This window comes from Thamnophis sirtalis, unplaced genomic scaffold (genome assembly GCF_051295495.1).
Source record: "Thamnophis sirtalis isolate CommonGarterSnake01/CBP01778 unplaced genomic scaffold, rThaSir2_p1.2 scaffold_2, whole genome shotgun sequence".
NCBI classification, from domain to species: domain Eukaryota; kingdom Metazoa; phylum Chordata; class Lepidosauria; order Squamata; family Natricidae; genus Thamnophis; species Thamnophis sirtalis.
In genome coordinates, this window is record NW_028261382.1 from 164285507 (window position 1) to 164307490 (window position 21984).

Below are 21984 nucleotides of genomic sequence, written 5' to 3' on the forward strand. Positions count from 1 at the left end.
GTAATTTTCTCTATCAGTTACTGGCAGGAAGTATTTTCAGCATCCTAAGGAGAAAAGTCAACTAAAGTATATTTAGTGAATTAGACAAACTTCAAGTTGAGGCTATTTGCAGCCCATAAGCTGCTGGTTACTGATCCTGGTCTAAGAGTTCAATTCAATCTTCCCCCAAAGCTGCAGAAACCATAAAAGTAAATGTCCCCAGAGTTCAATGATTGGTTACAATAAAAGCTATTCTGTCATTATCCCACAAACCCAAGTTGTCAGCTATTTACTCAGAATCCATTGTCTCGGGGATGACAGCACCAATATTTTAAACAGAATCTCACACATGGTGATTCGTGCAGTACAGTTCTTTTTGTTCCTGCCTTAAGCCATTAAAAAATCCTTTGTGCATTTTTTAAGATAATAGGTTTATGAGATTTGTCAGAATAGCCTCTATTCATTTCAAGGACTATAGCATTGAATAAAATCTACTTGCATCTACATTTCCATGGTCAAAAACTTTTGAAAAATTCTCACTTGTTTGCAAGGGAGAGAATTGAAAAAACACAGTTCAGAAAAATAGTGCACAGAAATAGAATATGTATGCTGTATTGGAAAAGAACGTATGTTTGGCATATGTATCTTTAAAAAGCTGTATCATAAGAACTGATGTTAGAAATAAGTACCTGAGTAATTTTCACGTATCAGTAACATCGGCAGCATAAAAATTCAATAAATAAATAAAATTTCTATTACTTTCTCAGGAATTTTATACTTACATTTGTGTGTGAGAGAGGAGTTGGTTATATTAGCAAAATTTGACCAACAGTAAGAATAAAAACTATACATAACTTTACCTTTTGGAAATCATTTGTATATCATCTTTTCCTACACAAAAGCTTAGCTCATTGATGGGAGCAAAAGAACGCAACTAAATAGTCAGGTCCTTTTCTTTGAGGACAGATGCCCCAGTAATATATCTTATTTCACCCAAATACATTGTGATATGTAAACATAAATAGTTTTTTATGTACATGTGCAAATGTGTGCAGAAATCCAGAATGCAGTGTAAAGTTTATTATACAGTACTAGCCAAAGAGTTACCATATTGTTGATCCAGCTTCACAAATTCTGGCTGAAAAGTTACAGTGGAACAATTACTATTTTTGAGGCTTAGGGATGGTTTAGTGGTTCTTGCATATCCCACACAGTGTTTGTACTGAGTTTTGTTCTCAGTATATCAGGTTTTATTTATTCTTTCAATTCTGCAAATCAAAGAAACTTTTATAGTTTGCTGCACCAGTATATCATTGTGGAAATAAGGTACCAAGACTGTCAGAATCAGGGCTGCAAAACTTCATATGAACACTAGATGGATGGAACAAAGAATTCGAGTTTTCAATACGTTGTTTGTCCCATCCAGTGGGCATCTGGATCTTTGCAGCACCAATGAGCCAATTTTTTTTAAAAAAGTCTCTGCTTGGGTTCCTGTGCTTCTGGAAATGTGTAAATCATTTTTTTTATTCCCTTATGTATTTGTTATCATATTGTATTATGTGTATTTTATATTTTGTTTGGTTTTATTATACCACCTCTCAGAATCAGTTTGGAATCAGGTGGAACCTAAATTGAATAAATTAAATCAAATCAAATCACAACCTCGTTTGCAGGTTCACACATGCATGAAATACATAAAATACATATGCATGAAATCTTATTTGGATGTTGTGCTTTAATGGATACTCAATTTCCCCACTATTTGAGTAAATCAAGAGTCCACTATATAAAAGCAAATTAAATAAAAGAGTGTACTTATCAACAGGACAGAAGAAAACTGCTTTAGTGAAAGTTACTGTTATAAGTAATTTTTCGTATTGTAAGCTGCCCGAATGTCTATGGAGATTCTCAGTCATCCAAGTCATGGTTGTCTCAAAGGTGCTTTTTTCTAGTGGCAACTGGACTTTCTGGTTTTTCTTTGAAGACATTTCACTTCTCATCCAAGAAGTTTGAAACAGGTTGCAACCTGGTAGTGGGCTGTGACCCAGGGCTTGGGAACCCCTGACTTAGAAGCACTGCTTTATAGAAAATAAAAATTTGTAATATAATATTGAGACACCAAGATTTTATTTTGAAATCTAATGAGCTTTGTAAAATATTTTTTTCCACTCGACACCTCTGTTTTCTGGAGGAACAATATAAATTCTTCCTTTGCTGTTTACCCATACAATGCAGATCACTCCTTTCCATTGATCCAAGCTTAAACCACAAATATAGTCCTTCCAGATGTGCTACTGCACTTCTTTATCACAGAATTCCTTGTTGGGATGATTCTTGCCCAGAGTGGTGAGGAATTCTGAGAGTTTACACCACACTTTTAGAGATATAGTTTAGCAAAGCTGATTTACAGCTTTGGGAAGCCCCATTTGGGAGGGAGGGTTGCTCCCTTCATCATGGTGTTAATAGTATTGTTACTATATGCAGCAGAAACCTCTCCCTTACTCTTCTGGCATTGATTTCAATATGACAAAAAGTAGATTCAGTCCCACAATTGTAGACCTGGATGAAGAGCTGAAGAGTAGAACTACAAAGTTATTTTCTCCAGACTGGCTAGAAGAACAGGCAGCAGTATCCCTTCTTAATGCTTGATTTTAATGCAATCATTTTGATATGAATTGCTACTATAATAATGAGTCACACTAGATCGTTCACTTTTAAAATTTCACGAATGTGAAGGTAGGTTGATTCCTGATTTTTAAAACGTCTTTTGCAACCAACATCTGTTTTAAAACTCATATTTAGAGCCAAGTAAAACCACTCATTCTGCTTTAAATCCTGTGCCAACCACATGATTGACAGTGAGAAGAGTGCCAAATATATTTTTCCAGATAACAATACTTTCTTTTTCAGTTATTTGTAATCTTGTCTGTCAGTATCCATTTTTACTAAATACTTAAGAGTCTCATTCTTCCATTTGATATTCTGGTCTTATGCCAGCATTATACTACTTACCACCAGACCACCTCAATGATGGTTATAAAAATTCATGAAGTGATGCATGAAGCATCAAAGCAATTGACCCAAGATACAGCAAATGTTATAATAGTTTTCTACTGAAGAACAAAGTTACAATTATTACAGTTAAAACCTCAAAGATCTCTTGGAGATTAGCAAAAGTCATGTTAAAAACGAAGCAAGATGCTGCCCATCTGAATTTTTTAGATACAATCTATGTTACTTGAGTTTAGGCAAGCTCAACTAGTCATATACAGTATTTATATACAAAATGTGATGTGTTAATGCCAATAAATAGACATAACTAGAAACAATTTCCCATGCTCTGTGTGTGTGATTTTCTCACCTGTTTTGTTCCTACTGACTTTTCTCCATATGATCCTATTTAATCATAATGTCTATGGAGATTCTCTGTCATCCAAGTCATGGTTGTCCCAAAGGTGTTTTTTCAAAAGGCAACTGCATTTTGTTTTTCCTTGAAGGCGTTTTGTTTCTCATCCAAGGAAATTCTTCAGTTCTGGCTTCAGTTCTTCTGTCCTCAGTCATAACCAAAGAAGGTTCTTGGATGAAAAGCGAAACGTCTTCAAAGAAAAACAAAGTCCAGTTGCCTTTTGAAAAAGCACCATAATCATAATATTCTCAATCATAATATTGAGAATAAATCCCAATCTATTTCCATTGTAGCAAGAAATATTATTTATATATTTAGAATGAAAGGTTTTGTTTATCATTTTTGTTATAATACTACTCCCAAAGGCTCAGTTACCTCTACTGTAAGTTCAGAAGGGAATGGAGGATAGTGGCTGAATCACAGAGATGGTAACACTTGAAGGTCATTCTCTACAATCATGATTGAGCTGTATTTCAACTATTGGATCCCCCTGTTCTGCCTAATGACATATTATTTCAGAGGACCTGAAGAAGGAAACAGCACCTACTTGGCCTGATACAGTCTACAGACACTGATTTCAGTTGAAAAGTAATAGCAATAGCAATAGCAGTTAGACTTATATACCGCTTCATAGGGCTTTCAGCTCTCTCTAAGCGGTTTACAGAGTCAGCATATTGCCCCCACAGTCTGGGTCCTCATTTCACCCACCTCGGAAGGATGGAAGGCTGAGTCAACCTTGAGCCAGTGAGATTAGAACCGCTGAACTGCAGATAACAGTCAGCTGAAGTGGCCTGCAGTATTGCACCCTAACCACAAACCTAAACAGTCATTCAGTACTGAGCCAACCTTGGCTCAGTACTGAATGACTGTTTAGGTTTAGCATTTTGTTGTCCGGATAATCTAGTTTCCCACTAAGATTTCCACCCTTAGAAAATATAAAATAATAGGCAACCATGCATTTTAATTTCAGCTAATAACAATCCCTCTCCCAAAGCTTAAATAATCATGTCATTTGGCATGTCATCCTTTGTGAAACTGAAATTTCAACTACATTTAGCATGCGTGGGCATGCAAAAGTAAAAGGGGATCACATTTATAAAGTTGAACCTGACCTTTTAATTTTTAGAGGTAACTTTCTGCGTTGTAGAAAGAAAGTCATCATTATTCTGAGGATGCTTCTGAAAATAGCAATCAGAAGTCAATTTTGTCAGCATTGAGCTCAACTTCCTGTTTTGTAACTATAATTATCTCTTGACTATTTGCAGTGATAGTTCTCTAGTGATGACATTTAAGAGACTTTTTCGCATCCTGCCTCCACCCACTAAATTTCATTTTCTAAACCAGCACAATTTTGGTAGCCTAAAGTAGGACAGCCTTTCCAACTGATAACTTCCAGATTCATTGGATTGTACTTCACATAATTCCCTTGTGGGCCGACTGGGAACTACAACAAGATGTAGGCAAAGCATATCTGGAAGTTTCATTGTTGGGTAAGCTGAATTAGGGAAAAATAATGAATCTGAAATACAGTGTGCTTACTCCCTTTGTTGTAATAACCTTCTCCATTTTTTACTATTAATCTCCTGGCGAGATTTAACTTAAAATATTCATGAAAAGTTGAGCAAATTCTTTAAAATTTCTGGGTCAGCAGAATTTCCTGTCAGGTGGCAGGAGAATAATCTTACAAAAATTGTAAAAATGATAAGAGTGCAAAGCAATTGGATATCTTCCCCAAGAATACCCTAAGGCAGAAGCTTGTCCATCCCAAGGCTAAAGCACCCAGACACAAACTGAGTAACATGGTATATGCAGTACAATGCAGTGAGCCATGTGCAGATCTGTACATTGGAGAAACAAAACAACCACTTCATAAACGCATGGCACAACATAGGAGAACAAACCAATCAGGACTAGTCAAAACAGAACTGCCATCTCTCAACAGAAGGGGGAGGAATACAACATCATCTATCTCCAATCTACAACACAGTCCTTTCAATAGTTCCAAGAAGGCTCCTCACCAGTGGTGGGCTTCAAAAATTGTTCGAACCTACTCTGTGGGTGTGGTCTCCTTTGTGGGAGTGGTTTGCCACCCATGTGACCAGATGGGAGTGGCTTGCCGCCCATGTGACAAGATATGAAATTGTGAATTAGTACTTAAGTCGGTCCAAATAGCTATTCGGAAACTCTGGCATTGAAGCATGCAAGTCTTAAAGCTGTCAAGTTGCAAGATCCTTGCACCCCTAACCCTTTAGAAAAAAAAAACTAGGGGTATTCAAACCTGACAGCTTTAAGACTTGTGGACTTCAACTCCCAGAATTCCTCCTCCAGTCACGTTGGCTCAGGAACTCTGGCATTGAAGCATGCAAGTCTTAAAGCTGTCAAGTTACAAGATCCTTGCACCCCTAACCCTTTAGCAGTGGTCGGTTTCAAAAAAATTTGGAACCTCTTCTGTAGGTGTGGCCTGCTTTCCGGGTCCACTGGTGGAACCTCTTCTAACCGGTCCGGTAGATTTGACGAACCGGTTCTACCGAATAGGTGCGAACTGGTAGGAACCCACCTCTGCTCCTCACCTATTTGCACCACTCAGGTGACCCTGATGACACAGATAAACTTCCAGGTGGCTTTAACAACTCACTAAAAGAATGCAAATGACCAGCTGTCTGAAAGGAGTATAAATATTTCCATTCTCCACTATTCAGCCAGAGCTAAAGAAGGTTCTTGAATGAGAAGCAAAACATCTTCAAAGAAAATCCATAAAATCCAGTTGCCTCTTGTTTAAGACTTATGGACTTATGAACTCCCAGAATTCCCCAACCAGTTGAAGTCCACAGGTGCTCAAGTTGCTAAACTACTGTTTTAGATGGTTATTAAGTATTGACCAGGTGCTTGAGACCATGTGGTATTAAGACATTTTATGTGTTTACAGTGTTTTAAAATCAGATAGTAACACTAGTGTCAGGATCAACAATTCAGAGTGTCTATGATTACCTGAACAGAAATGATTTGCAACTGACTTTCATTTTTTTCTTAAATGAAGATTGCAGATGTATGGCTTCTAAAAATGTGTCTGTAGTCTGTTAATGTATTTTCTACATATGGAAGATGACATTTCTGGCATGTAAATTATGCAGGGGATTTTTATTTGATGTAATAAGTTCTGCCAATTGTACTACTTTGGAAGGTAGCAGGCTTTAAGCACAGGCTATACATTTATAATTTAAGATAGTTTAAGAACTACTGTCACTGGTAATCCGCACAGATGTAAAGGTTGGCAGAAGGTTATGCAACAATTTATAGATTGCTTTCAATTAGATTTGGCTGAAAATGATTCACTTTTGCTGATTGCCAGGTGGCATTTAAGTGATATGAACAGGAGATTGTTGTTGTTGTTGTTGACTGATTCCTCTTTTTTAAAAATAAATGTTTTTCTTATGGATGGTTGTGTGATAATTTTTCCAATGATACGTGCAGCAGATGTTCTATGCTAAAGGTATTTTTATTGGTTCTTTTACTGTATATAATTCTTTGTTGTAGATTCATTGGATCTTGAGAGCCAAAATGTAGGTAATATTCTTCTTTAGGATTTCCAATTTAGATAGGTCTGGGCATAAGTAGATTTGTTGTACTTCCCAAAATATTTCAAGCAGGATAGCCAGTATTGAGATTTCTGGAAGTTGAAGTCTGCATATCTAAATAATATTTTGATTGGGAAAAGCTGCTATAAGGAGATGTGAAGTCAAATTAAAATACTTGATTGTGAATATCACATTACTTTTGTGAGTAAGTGATTATCTTTTTATAATATCAAAGTTTTTAAAAACTCAATATATAAATAAATTTTCCTACATGAGATAAAGAGGATTCGGATTAGTAATTTGCTGTTCTTGGCATTTTTAGTTGTTTTTTTTCTCTTTGGTGAAAAGTAAAATATTTCAGGAATGATGTGAATTAACAACAAAAAACGGCTGTCATTTTGTTACTGTTAGGAAATGCGTGACATTATTCTGCACAGTTTGGATTAATGACTGAAACTGTAGTTCAACTGGAAAAGCAGTTCAGTATTTTCATCAGTTCAAGATTGTAGTTGCTTGGTTAAACAGTCTTTCTAATGGATTTCTATTACTGCCTGTAACAGAATTAAGTTTATAGATGGTTTCGTATCAAGAATCCAATGGCCAGTGACCACTGTTCACTGTTGTTCTATCTGAGTTGGTTTAAGACAAAGAAGGGTGATGTTTTTAAGCTGACAGTGATTTTGCCATAGTTAATCATAAGGTGATGAGAAAATCATTTGGTGCTTTTTCCTCATTCTCCTTGATATTTGGCTAAATAAGAGACTTGCATTGAGCAACAAAGGTCAGGCAATGTTTTTCTTGATGGCAATCTGGCTAATTTTCTTAGATATTTTGGCAACCCACTCTAAAATAAGTTCTCTGAATTATTAAGGAGGTGAAAGGTAAACAACAGCTTAATATAGTAAACATCTTTTCAGCATCTACAAAAAGTATAAAGCAGGTGATGACTCTACCAGCCATTATTTGAAATAAAAATAGAATGTAAAAATGTGTAAGGTTTATTAACAAGCAAGAAGCAAAGCTTATCTGCAAAAGGTTGCGGGTGCTTTTAGAAATAAAGTCAAACCTAGTAGAAATTATAGCCACAACTTTGGAAAGGCATTCTGAACGTTCCGCTTGTAAAATTTCTGCTGGAATTTGGGAAAGCCATTTTTCGGAATGTACAATGAAAAACATTCCTGGGAAACTATTGTACATGAAGTGTGGTGGCGCAGCGATTAGAGTGCAGTACTGCAGGCTACTTCTGCTGACTACCGTCTACCTGCAATTTGGCAGTTCAAATCTCACCAGGCTCAAGGTTGACTCATCCTTCATCCTTCCGAGGTGGGTGAAATGAGGACCCAGATTGCTGGGGCAATATGCTGACTCTGTAAACTGCTTAGAGAGAGCTGTAAAGCACTGTAAAGCGGTTTATAAGTCTAAGTGCTATTGCTATTTTGGTACAGGTAAATTGTCATTGTGACTTCCTATCTCCATAAAAGAAATAGAGATCACCAGTAGCCTCCCACCATCCAGTGCGATCCCACAGAGTTGGCCTCCTCAGGGTGCCATCGGCCAGACAGTGTCGGCTAGTGACCCCCAGGGAGAGAACCTTCTCTGTGGGAGTGCCTTCTGGAATGAGCTGCCCCCGGAGCTTCGTATAATCCCGACGCGCCCTAAAAAGTTGGCTTTTCCAGCAAGCCAGCCTGGCCTGAACAAAACAAGATAAATTATTGTTCATTGTTAATTTTAATTCGAATTTTTTTAAAAATGTTATTGTTAATTCTAATTGGGTTTGTTTGGGATATTCTATTTAATTTTTTTTAACTTTTGTATTATGTGTTTCTTTTAATGTTGTACACCACCCTGAGTCCTTGGGAGAAGGGCGGCATATAAATCTAATACACCAAACCAAACCAAAGCATTAATTAAAATCAATTCAAAATGGTACTCTCCAGTCCTCACCAGACTTTTTATTTCTACCAATAATACAAGATAATTCCCCCCCCCTTTAAATTAGAGTTCTATAACTCTGGTATCCATAGATTTGATTGTTCTGTATAGATCACTTTGTGGTCTTACCACTGCTTGTTGAGAAATCTTCCTAGGATTCACAATGCCATCTTTTTGTGAGTTTCATTGATTTAAGAGCAACTTTTGATTCTATTCTAGGAGAACAGGTAATCCTTGAGTTACGAATGTAATAGTGCCTGCCAATTACATTTGCAACCCAAGGATTCATTTGATTGAATCACGTTAAATGAACATGATCACTCCCTGCTTTGCCCAGTGCATTCACTAATTGAATGTGCAGGTTGTTAAATGCACATGAGGTATCTCAGAGTGGGAAGACAGTGTGGGACCTAGTGCTGGAGCAGGTCATCCAAGGCCATCCCTGATCCACTGAGACACCTCATACTCCCCTGGGGTTCCCACAATTATTCCCCCCCATCAGGGATGGGTTTCTCGCCCCGTTCCAACCGGTTCGGTTGGAACGGGGCCGGCAGCGTCCTCGTGCACGCGCGCAGTGCACGCATGCGTACTAGCATCTGCGCAATGCTCCAGCTGCTCCTGGACGATCGCGCAGGCGCTGTATGCATCCTGCGCATGCATGGAAGCGCAGAACTCGTCAAAACCGGGTAAGGACCGCGGGCGGGGGCGCCCTTCGCCGTTCCCGGAAGTTACTTACTTCCGGGTTCAGCGACCAACCGGTTCGCAGGGACCGCCGCGAACCAGTTGAAACCCACCCCTGCCCCCCATCCTGTCCCATCATGTCTCCACAGACTGGGCCTGTTTTGCTAGCATCTAATGCAGTGGTTCTCAACCTGTGAGTCACAACCCCTTTTGGGGTCGAACGACCTTTTCACAGGGGTCGCCGAGGAGCCTCCCATGGAGAGGCTGACAAGAAGCCAGCCCGAAGGGAAGGAGCGGCTCGGGTTCCCCGCGCGGCAGAAGGAGAGGGGTGTGTGTGTGTGTAGTGGGTGGAGGGAAAGTAGGAGCCACAATGGAGGTGAGATGGGGGAAAGAAGATGTGTGCAGCACAGAGGACGCTGGGAAAGCAGCTCGCTCCGAGTGATGGAGGTTGATGGGCAGAGCTACGGAAGCCAAGAGGTACCATTTCTGAGGCGTAAAACAAGGCGGGGAAAATAAAATAAAGGATCATGGGATACGCATACACTGAGATTCCCTATTAAGACTGTTACCCATGCTTAGCAGGGTTTCATGGCTCAGTGTTTTCTGTGGGAATAGGGTAGGCATGTCTGGAAGGGGGGTGTCATGTGACTTGGTGGGAGTGATGTTGAGTTGGCCACACCCACCCAGGTTTTGTGGCTCCCGGTGTTACATAGTAGCAATGAAAATAATTTTATGGTTGGGGGGTCACCACAACATGAGGAACTGTATTAAAGGGTCGCAGCATTAGGAAGGTTGAGAACCACTGATCTAATGAGACAAAGGAAACCAGCTCTGCGTTGATTGGCTGCCATGCCCCAATCCCTGAAGCTGCTCATTCGAACTAGCCAATCAGCAGCAAGCAGGAGGCTGCTTGGTGCAGGCAAGACTGGGCCCAAACTGGGCAGACCCTCATGGGAAACACTTCTGTGACCCTAAACAGGCTGGTGTACATGTGCCTCTCTTATCATGTCAATGATTCTGTTCTGCTATCCCTATGCAATTAGGATTGCTCTGCCTGCTAAGGACTTTTTCCAATACTGTTTATTAATAATAAGCTATTAATAAATGGATAGTGGGTGAGAGGCAATGAAGCAATTATACTAATATAAATATTTAGCTATCCATTTCCAGTATAATTTGAATTGAAGTATACTCAGGTCATCAAGACTATCATTAGTCAGAAATATATTAAGTGCTTTCGTGCAATTTCACTATTCCAAAAGAGATCAGTTAGCATTTCAGATTTTTCATTCAAACATTTTATCCTAACTTCTTTTTGGGGCTTCCTCGTGGGTACAGGATATTACAATTGAGCTGGAAATAATGCAATCTATTTATCTAAGAGCAGTTACGGGGTTTCCTAAGTGTGTCTCTTATTATGCCTTGTGTTGTAGATGCATTCAGTGTGTTAAGCTAATTTCATCCATTTTAAGAATTAAGACTCCCACTGTAAAGTTTACTGCCTTTCATGCTTGGCCAATAAAAAATTGTGTGTTATATTGTTTATCAGTTCATTCATTCATATGGAAACTTATCTGAATTATTTTTTTTATCTTTATTATTTAAGTTTAGCATTAACTTGGAATTTTTCTATTATGTATTTCACATTTCATTATATTCCCTAAACACGTGCATGTAAATTGTTTGATGTGTTGGATTATCAGTTTTTGTATCAGTATCTGCATCAGACAAGTGAGATGTTGGATTGCGGATACAAACAATAGAGAAGGTATCATTTGTTAAAATTACAGGAACCTGTCCATACTCCCCACAAAACAGAACCTGCCCTATTCCTTGCAGATCCATTCTCTTTATTCAATGATCTTCATTCTTCATTCACTTCTGATTCCATTCTGTTTAATGTTTTTCTAATCAGAAAAAGATTGATTTCCATAGAACAGTTAAGGAGGTTGTATTTGGGGTACAATGGGAAGAACTGGACGAAACAACGTATTGTAAACTTTAGGGCAGTCATGGCTAATCTTTTTCTCCTTGCGTGCCGAAATCATGTCTGCATGACAGCACGCGTGCCCACACCCATAATGCAAGGCGCCCCATCCACCTGTGCATGCACACACACGCCCCCATGCATGCACGTGACCTCCCCCCATGTATGTGCGCAACCTTCCTGCAGCCCATTTTGGGCCTAGCAGGCCTCCCTGAAGCCTCCTGAAACCAAAAATGGGGTTGGGGCACCTCACTAGCCCCCCCCCCCCCCGTGAATGCATGGGCATCACCTGCATACGTGGCAAAGACCCGAAAATCAACTGGCCAGCAAGAGGCGCACACATGCACGGTGGAGCTGAGTTGGGTGATGGCTCGCGTGCCCGCAGAGAGGGCTCCGCATGCCACAGGTTCGCCATCGCAGCATTAGGGTAATACATATTTCTATACTTGGAAATCTTCCTTAAAAGAATATAAAACGTAGGTTCCATTTACCCCTTGCATTGTTACATGACTAATGTCTTACAATAAAAAATGAATCAGTTCTTCTAAGACCTATTAACACTCTAATGCACATTTTGGCTTCATTAATTGCTCATAAGCAAGTAAGCTGCGCCAGGCCTCTCCTCCGAAAAAACCTCTGTTTCCAGGCCTCTACAATGTCCTGTCTCTTTGGTAATTTTTGAACAGCTAAACATTTTAACGGCAACTGAGAAGCTCTTCATAACTAAATTATTTAGGAAGAAGTAGTAATTGTAAAAGCTCAGAATAAATGACTTTAAAAGATAATTATGCTTTATAAAGATTCTAATAGAAGATAATTGAGGCAAGATATAGTACTTTCATATCAATTTTAATTAAAGAGAAGTTCTTATTTCCTCTAACATGGTCAGTTGATGAGAATGGCTATTTCCGGTGACAACTCTTGATGCAATAAACTAACTAGATTTTACTAGCAATAGCAGTTAGACTTATATACTGCTTCATAGAACTTTCAGCCCTCTCTAAGCGGTTTACAGAGTCAGCATATTGCCCCCAACAACAATCTGGGTCCTCATTTTACCCACCTCGGAAGGATGGAAGGCTGAGTCAACCCTGAGCCGGTGAGATTTGAACAGCCGAACTGCTGAACTGCAGTCAGCTGAAGTAGCCTGCAGTACTGCATTTAACCACTGCGCCACCTTGGCTCTACTACTTTTGGTGTCTTTCATTTTCCTAAAATATATGCCTTATTTTTCACTCATCCTAACAGCCATGAACCAAATCAGGACCTATGTATTATAGAAGAATGAAACTGGATTTAAAATTCATATTTAAAAAAATATCCCACTTGTTCTCTTTCAATGAAAATGTTTTAAGTTTTTCATTAAGATTTTATGAACCCATCTTTTACTAGTTCACAACTTTTCATTAATGGCTTTTCTCTCCCCATATCCAAGTATGCATAGAAGTGTATTGTCTTTATAAACTGGTCTTGCTATGGGGTCTTCATATGAGGTCCTCTCAATAAGAACAACAATGTATAGTTGATGTTGCTTCAAACATATGGTTCTAGTATTAAATGTATTGATAACGTGATACATGTGTTAGCATAAAACTGTCATAGTTATTGCATATTAAATCTTAATTAATTTTGATATGCTAACTATTATTATTAATTCCTAAAATTAGAGCAGTACATTAAAAACTAACAGAGTTCAGGATAATATAAAGATCATGGAATGTCTGGAGCAAATCTTGTCTCCCATTTGTCATTTTTAAATTTTGCACAATTTTTTTTTAATTGATGGTCTTTATAAAGAAGTTGGTAGATAGCATCATTATTCACTATTTTTATTGAAATTATGCCTCTAAGAAAAACCTGTTCAGTCATTTCAGCAAAGTATTCCCAAATGTGAAGTATTCCAGGTATTCTGAATTTAATTTTCCATCATCCTAGTTAATGAGGTAAATGACTATGGTAGTTGAGGATGATGGGAAGCATATTATGTCCAGGAGACAAATTGTTAACTAACACTAAATTTGAATAATGATCATTTTTTTTATAAAATAAAATAAAACAATACCATAGAAAATAAATATATAGATATGTCTTAGCATATACTAAAGTGCCAATTTTATGTAATGGTTAATAAAGCATCAGACTAGAAATCAGGAGACCATGAATTCTAGTCCTGCCTTAGGCACAAAGCCAGGTGGGAAATTTTGGATTAGCCACTCTCTCTTAGCCCCAGAGGGGAAGAAAATGGCAAACCATTACCAAATCTTGCAAGACTGACTTGAAGCCTCCTAAATAAATAAGTTACTATATTACTTATAATAATGTTTATCTCATCTTGAAGATAAAATCTGATGTTAATCTGCTGATATTCTAAATAGTACATGCACAACTATGTTTTAAAAGTTTTTCAAAATTCATCCTCTTAAGGATAATATAAAGATTCAAGTGAGAAAAATATTTACATAATATAATTTCAACTGGGTATAAGTCAGACCTAGGCCTAGGAATTCTGATGATTGAACTAAAACTGTTACATCCTCAATGTTCATTGGAACATAGTTTGTTCATTTTATTTTTAATACTCTTTCTATAAATCAGCAAACTGGCTCATATATATTCATTCTCCTGTCATCCTCAGCAAGCATGACCATTCACCTTTCTACGTCTACGGAGATTCTCAGCCCTTCAGGTCATGGTTGTCCTAAAAGGTGCTTTTTGAAGAGGCAACTGGACTTTCTTGTTTTTCTTTGAAGACATTTTGCTTCACGTCCAAGAAGCTTCTTCAGCTCTAACTGGACAGCTGGTCATTTGCATTCTTTTAGAGAGTTGTTGAGGCCACTGGAGGTTTATTACCCTGAGGACACACATAAACCTCCAGTGGCCTCAACGACTCTAAAAGAATACAAATGACCAGCTGTCTGCAAGGACTCCTTTGAAGTGAAATGTCTTCAAAGAAAAACAAGGAGGTCTAGTTGTCTCTTGAAAAGCACCCATGGGACTTTCTATTGGTTATTTATTTATTTATTTATTTATTGGTCTTGTATGCCGCCCACTCCCGAAGGACTCCGGGCGGCTTACAATAAACAGAGGAAGGGGATAAATAGACAGACAGAAAAACAACAGTTTAAAATACACAACATTCATAGTTACAGTGGGGCTGGCTATTTCAACAGCCCCCCAGCCTGCCGGAGCAGCCAGATCTTAGTGGCTTTGCGGAAGGCTGGGAGAGTAGTAAGGGTCCGGATCTCCACGGGGAGCTCGTTCCAGAGGGCTGGAGCTGCAACAGAGAAGGCTCTCCCTCGGGGAGTCGCCAGCCGGCATTGGCTGGCAGATGGAATCCGGAGGAGGCCTAGTCTGTGCGATCTGATCGGTCTATGGGAGGTAATTGGCAGGAGGCGGTCTCTCAGGTACCCAGGTCCGATGCCATGTAGGGCTTTATAAGTAACTACTAGCACCTTGAAGCTAGTCCGGAGATTAATGGGTAGCCAGTGCAGCTTGCGGAGGATAGGTGTAACGTGGGTGTACCTGGGTTCACCCACAATCGCTCGCGCGGCTGCATTCTGGACTAGCTGAAGTCTTCGAACACTCTTCAAGGGCAGCCCCATGTAGAGCGCGTTACAGTAATCCAGTCTTGAGGTCACAAGGGCATGAGTGACTGTCTGAAGGGCCTCCCGATCCAGGTAGGGTCGCAATTGGTGCACCAGGCGAACCTGGTCACAGCCAACAAATGGTGTTCTAAAGTCAGCTGGGGATCCAGGAGGACTCCCAAATTGCGAACCCTCTCTGAGGGGCGTATAATTTCACCCCCCAGCCTGAGAGATGGAATACATGGCCAATCTTTGGGAGGGAACATCAGTAGCCACTCGGTCTTGTCTGGATTGGGTGCCAACTTGTTTACTCCCATCCAGACCCTAACAGCCTCCAGGCACTGGCATATCACTTCTACTGCTTCACTGAGTTGGCACGGGGCGGACAGATACAACTGCATATCGTCCGCATATTGGTGGTACTTAATCCCATGCCGGCGTATGATCTCACCCAGCAGCTTCATGTAGATGTTAAATAGGAGGGGGGACAGGACCGAACCCTGCGGCACCCCATAATTGAGGGGCCTAGGGGTCGACCTCTGCCCTCCAACCAACACCGACTGCGACCTGTCCGAGAGGTAGGAGGAGAACCACCGAAGGAAGGTGCCTCCCACTCCCATCTCTAATGAAGAAGCTTGCTGGGCAGTTTTTTACATAACTGTCTTCTGAATGTTTATTATGAGGGAAACTATTGTTACATTTGGCCACAACCTTTTTCATTAAGATCAAGTGTGTTAATGTTGATTTCAATTAACCTGTTTCACTTATTTTTAAATATATAAGATTTTGTATTCACGCCAAATTATATACCAATTAATTTTTTGTTAATGATTTTTCTTCTTCTTTAGTGATAATTAACTGCCAAAACGTAACTTGTATCTTACTCGCAAAGTTATCTGTGAAAATGCTATTTAAATCACATCCCTGTTTATAAATTGTGTTTAAAGAAAATAGGAAGCGTTTCTGCAAACTGATACAACTGATAAAATTTAGCTTAGTCCCAAAGTAGTCTTCTGAATGAAATAAATGTGACTTGGAAACGTACCTTGATGAAATATCTCTGTACTGTCATGTGGATTATAAAAATTATATATAGACACTATTATTATTTTTTAAGATAGTTCAATTTTTGTTTCTAGAAAGAAAGGCTTTATGAAGGAATTATGTACTTTTTCTTAAGCTTGTCATTCTCTCTGAAGTTTTGTTTTTGTGAACTCTAAAAGCCCCTTCACTGACTCCATATGCTTGAATTTACCCATTGTGCAGACATCTATCAAATGGGCCATCAGTAGCAGTCGACAAGCAGTATTACATCCAAGTTTTTAAAAATTCCTTTGATTACTACAGATCCATAGAGCCCTTGGGTCCAGGGCTTCTAGTGTAGCGCAGCTATTTGCAAATAGATTTTTATAGCACATTAGAGCTGGCGGAGAGTCCAAAAAAAATAGCCCTTTTCAGTATTAGAACCAGCTGTGGCTTTTTTGCTTGGATGAGTCATTCGTATTTTGGTGAAGGAGGGGGGGGGAGTACTAGCAAAGGACACACAGAGCCTTATTCAAGAGTTTGTTTGTTTTTGCAAAGGGTATCCTAGCCACAAGCCAACTTGATCATATTAACTCTATGTTTATTCAAAGCACTTTCTTTTTCTTTCAACAGTTCCAATTATAAAAACAGAACCTTCTGATGATTACGACTCTGCTCAAACCTGTGGACCAAGGAGCCATGGATTAAGCCCTCTCTCCAAACCGTATTACAGCCAGCAGATCATGATGCCTCCTGATCCTGGCTCGTGCCTTGTAGCTGGCTTCGCTTCCTGTCAGCAGAGAAACACTGTGATGTCATCATCTCCCAGCTCTAGTCCTAAGCTGCATGATCTTTCCTCTCCTGCTTACAAGTGCATCACCAACCCAGGCCATAATCATCTAGGACTTCAGCAGACGGCTGGAGGTGTCCCCACCATACAGGAAGTGCCAAGGTCTATTGTTGTGCACCCAAGCTCTCCCGATCAGTCATCTCACATCATGCTGCAGCCGCAGGTGAGTCAACATCTGAGCAGTACCTGTTCCCTTGGTAATCAACAAGCACTCTATCCCAACAGTCCCTCCTCTCCAGTTCCATCTGTAACCCAGGAGTCAACCTATTTGCAGTCCTGCAGTCCAACTCATTCAACTGCAATGGGCCAACAGCAGCTGCCGAATGTTCAAAGAAATGAAATTCCAGCAAATCAGCCACTGTCGTTGACCGACTTGCATGAGGACAATAATCATAATTTGGCCCCTATGCCCGTAACAGTCAAGCAAGAACCTGAAGAATTGGACCAGTTATACCTGGATGATGGTAAGTCTGCAGATGTAGAGGTTTGTGTTCAGCCATGTTGTGTTGAGCCATTGAGTTATTGTAGCCTTGTGGAATATTCAGGAAAGGGGAAGCTGACAACTAACAGTTTTGTGGAATGGCACAGAAGTCTGATTGGGTGACATACGTATGGAAAAATGTATTTACTGTTGTCAACATTAATGAAAGTCCATTACTTAAACATTAAACACTATTAGTCATTGTTAAAGTATCTGCACGTCCAAAACTACAGTATAATAACGTTAACCATTATTGGTCTTGGCTTAAGCCATAGCCAATGGCAAGTAGAATGACATTGAAAGCTATCCATCATATAGCAGCTTGAAATACATAAGCCACTAGTTAGAATTGAATGATGAAAAAGTGTTATATTTTATCTAAGAATACCTATGTTTAAAAAGGCACAAACTCTAGTGTCTGAAATTAAAGCTGTTTCCATTGCCACATGAAAAAATATTTGTTTTGAATTATAAATCCTAGCTATTTTTGTACATAGATCTACATATTTCATACATGTATATTCTGCATGCACCATTGCATTGCTAAAATGCTACACTGAATTTGTCCAGCTTCCAAAAATTGAACCATTTAAAGCAATAAAAGATGAAATCTGGAATTTTATTGCATTACTTCACTGAACTGTGATGCAGTGTTTAAAGTCCTGAATATTATGATGTTTGACCTAATGTCCTTCCAAAAGAAATTCCTTTGAATAGATTTATTTTTTCAAACAATATAATACTTAAAATTCTCTTGTAATAGAAATTAACAAGATAGCCTCTTTGATTTAATGGGAACCAAACATTAAGGAACCATGCTAGAAACCAGGTGATTGAGAATTCTAGTCCTGCCTTAGGCATGAAAACCAGTTGGGTGATTTGGGGCCAATCACTTTCTCTCGGCCCATAATGCAATTCTCAGGTGACAAGGCAGCCAGATAATTCTTTTTGCAGCTACTGGATCAACTCTCAATTGATTGGAAAAAAGCAGATTGTGCACTTGCAGGAAAACACTAGGAAGGAAAAAAATAGTCACTATTTGTTTGCATGTGTTCTTGCAAAAGCATTTGTAATATTTCACTCTAACCCTAGGCAGGATGACTAAACCTAAATTCTCATTTTGAAAGTTAAAATGTGAAGCTTGAATAACAAATATCGCATTTTCTTGTTCCAGGGTTTGTAATAGTGTTTTTTAAAGTATCCTAATATTTGCTATAATTCTGAAAAGAAATTCAAGAGGTATTCATTACATCCAAGATGGCACATGAGTCCCCAGTTGCTTTTAGTATAATATTCATGTGGCTAATATAAGAATTAATTGCCTGTAAAAACATTAAATTAAACAATTTTTAAAATTCAGGAAAGCCCTTTTTATATTCTTATGTCAAGAAGGATGTTTCCATGCAAGAGCATATGAAATGTATCTATAATATAGTTAGTTCTGATTTTTATGTCAATGTTTCCCATGCTATTAAAGTTTTGAATCATTCATATGAAACTTGCACATATTTAATTTTTTTTCACCAAATGCAGACAAGCACCTGCCATATTACACCCCAGATTTAACAATTGTCAATAAGACAGCAGATATGGCAGTACTTGAAAGCAGCAGATTAGAAGAAGAGAAGAGAAAAAACTGGAGAAATTCACAAAATGCAAAGGCCTGCAAATAGAAGTAGAATAATATGGCAAAAGAAAGCAAATATAGTAGTACCAATTTAATAGGGGCCTTAGGTGCAATCCCAAAACATCTAGAGCTCCACTTGAACACCCATCGGCATTGGCAAAATCATGAGTCAACTGTAAAAGGCACCTTAACTTGGAACAGGTTACATCATGCAATGATACCTTTAACATCAAATAACAACATCTGCCTATGCAGGTCCTTCAGAAGGAATCAATGGGTGAATAAAAATGCCAAATCCAGTCTAAACATTTTTCTGATTATGCAAACAACCATAATAATAATTTGAATCAAAATAATTTCAAAAGAACAATTTTAATCAAAATTGAAAGATTATGGCATAAATTGGCTATCACGATCCCAGTGGTTGTTTACACAATGGGTGCTATACCAAAAAAAACCTTCCAACTAAAACTCTGACAGCTGATAATGAACCACTTCTAGAAACAGAAAAAGTCAGTCTCTGTCTCTCTCTCTCTGTCTCTCTCTGTATCTGTCTGTCTCTCTCTCTCTCTCTCTCTTGTTCCCTCCCTCCCTCCCTATCTATCTATCTATCTATCTATCTATCTATCTATCTATCTATCATCTATCTATCTATATCTCTCTCTCTGTCTATCTCTCTCTCTCTCTCTCTCTCTCTCTCTCTCTCTCTCTCTCTCTCTCTCTCTCTCTCTCTCTCTATCTATCTATCTATCTATCTATCTCTCTCTATATATGAATATATCACTATATCCCTTTTAAAATAATACAGAAGAGGGAGGGCTACTTTAGCTTACAAAGTCCCTGTTCCTGAAGCTGAATATGTTTGGTTTTCATCAAAATGTGACTTTTCAAAAAGTATTCCTCTCTGTGTAGCACTCACAATATGTTGGCATTTGGCATTTAAGATTATTTTGAAAATGATAGTATTTGCCATTTGAGCATCAAAGGGAGGCCATTTGGATTATTAATCTTATTAATGTTCTTTTTGTATATTTTGATTCCAACTGCACAATGCCATTCAGTTGTGAAGTTATTTCCTACCATTAAGGACATCAAAGAAATTTGCAAGGGTTATCAATAAATGTTATCTCTATAAGCGACAAGGGAACACGTCAGCATTAACAGGAAGAGACTCCTGGAAACTAACTGATGAGCCAACTTTTCTACGCAGAGAGATACTATTAATCAGTGTTTTCTTGAATCTGTTGATAACAATTCATGTTTTACAGAAAAACAACAACAAAATAATAGTAATTCTTTAAAGCATGAAGTGTTAACATTAGATTGACATTTAAAAAACAACCTATTGGTTTCTAAAATGGGAAATTGATTGTATCTTTGGGAAACTGCAAATGAAGACTTTGAATCATTGTAAGTAAACATCTGAAACAGAAAGAGAGAATCATAGAATAAGGGATGACTCAACCTTTGACAAAGGCTTATATGCTTAGTTATAGTGTGTTGAATAAATAATTGTGTACCCATCATCTGAACTACAGATTATTATTTACAAACCATGGTGTCTGAAATCAAATATGATAAAGGATATCATAATCTGATTTAGCATATCCCTATAGCACTATTGATTGGCATGGGGAAGGTAACATCAGACTGGAACTCATAAAATATTCAGCATTTGCTATGGAAAGGTCAAATTGCACATTCTCCAGAATGGCCTTTTGCCTTCCAGATTGATCCTCTTCCTGTTCTCCAGTGAGCGTGGAATGGTGAGAACTATAGTCGTCTCCATCTGGAGAGGAACAGGTTTGATTAGACTGCGCTACGAGAAGCTGTAACTTTTTTAAAAAAAAAAGTTCTGCATGCTTTGACTTTGCTAGTGATATTCTGTGTTGTCCTACAGGGATGTAACAATGGAAAAGATACAGGTTTAGTTTCCAGAGTGAAATTTCAATACTAAAATAACCGTAGTCAGCTTGATAATAACAAAAGAAAGAGGGCAAAAATATTTATTCATCATGGTTGCTTTCACCAGCTAAACATATTGGTGAAAAAAGTCAAAATGGTGGTCACAACTGCACAGGTTTTCTACAAATGTTGCCTATGAAATGGAGCAAGACTTCAACTCATGTCCATGGCCATCATTCGTTCTGTTGCTTGAGAAGGGTAGTTAGTATAGGAAAGAAACTCTTTGCAACAGTAGGGCCAATTTCAAAGTATAATCACAAACCAATCAGGGTGATAAATCACAGTGGGTATAAAGATATGTCACAATATGTTAGATGGTTTTGAAAGAGAAAAGATAATTAGATTCACCTTCAGTGACTCTGCAATATTGACAAGAACTTTTAGCTTTAGAAAAGTTGAAAATCCTGTCAACCATAACTCTGCCAAAGACCTAACAGGTTTAATAAACTACAGTGAAAGATTACCCCTATAATTACGTCCTTGGTAATCTGTAAAGTCTTACAGTGTCACTTTTGCATCTAAAAAGTCAGCTAGAGTTACTCTGAAACTGCTTTAGGAAATTGAATTTAGAAACTAAAATTGTTTTTCCACTGCACATATATTTACTCCCTCTTCTTTCTAAAGAAGGGCTTAACTTAATCAACTTATGTTGATATTTTGTACAGTATATACCAAGTGTCTTCAAACTGGTGCCTTCTAGGAGTGCTGAGAATACAAATCTCTGAATTTTCCAATCAGCATAGTCAATAGCTTTGCGAAGCCTGGCATATCGATAAGAAAGAAGTCCTTAGATTTGGAGTTACTGGTTGGCAATGGGTAGATGCCACTTATCAGGAGATTTATTCATTGTCAATCAATTTCTGCCATTTGTAATTGTCTCTATGTACTTGAGAG

The 21984-nt window shown here is 38.5% G+C and overlaps 1 protein-coding gene across 4 annotated transcripts in view; it reads left to right on the forward strand.

Annotated features, from left to right (window-relative positions):
- NFATC1 (nuclear factor of activated T cells 1) overlaps positions 1 to 21984 on the forward strand; it is a 133586-nt gene that overhangs the window by 88262 nt on the left and 23340 nt on the right. For 2 of the 4 annotated variants that reach the window (XM_087707341.1, XM_087707340.1), the window contains exon 9: positions 16801 to 18990. In XM_087707341.1, the coding sequence (XP_087563467.1) occupies positions 16801 to 17621 (821 nt within the window). In that variant the 3' untranslated portion in view covers positions 17622 to 18990. Of the gene's footprint in view, positions 1 to 16800; positions 18991 to 21984 lie in introns of those variants that run through there. The other 2 variants (XM_087707343.1, XM_087707344.1) reach the window with 2 other exon arrangements.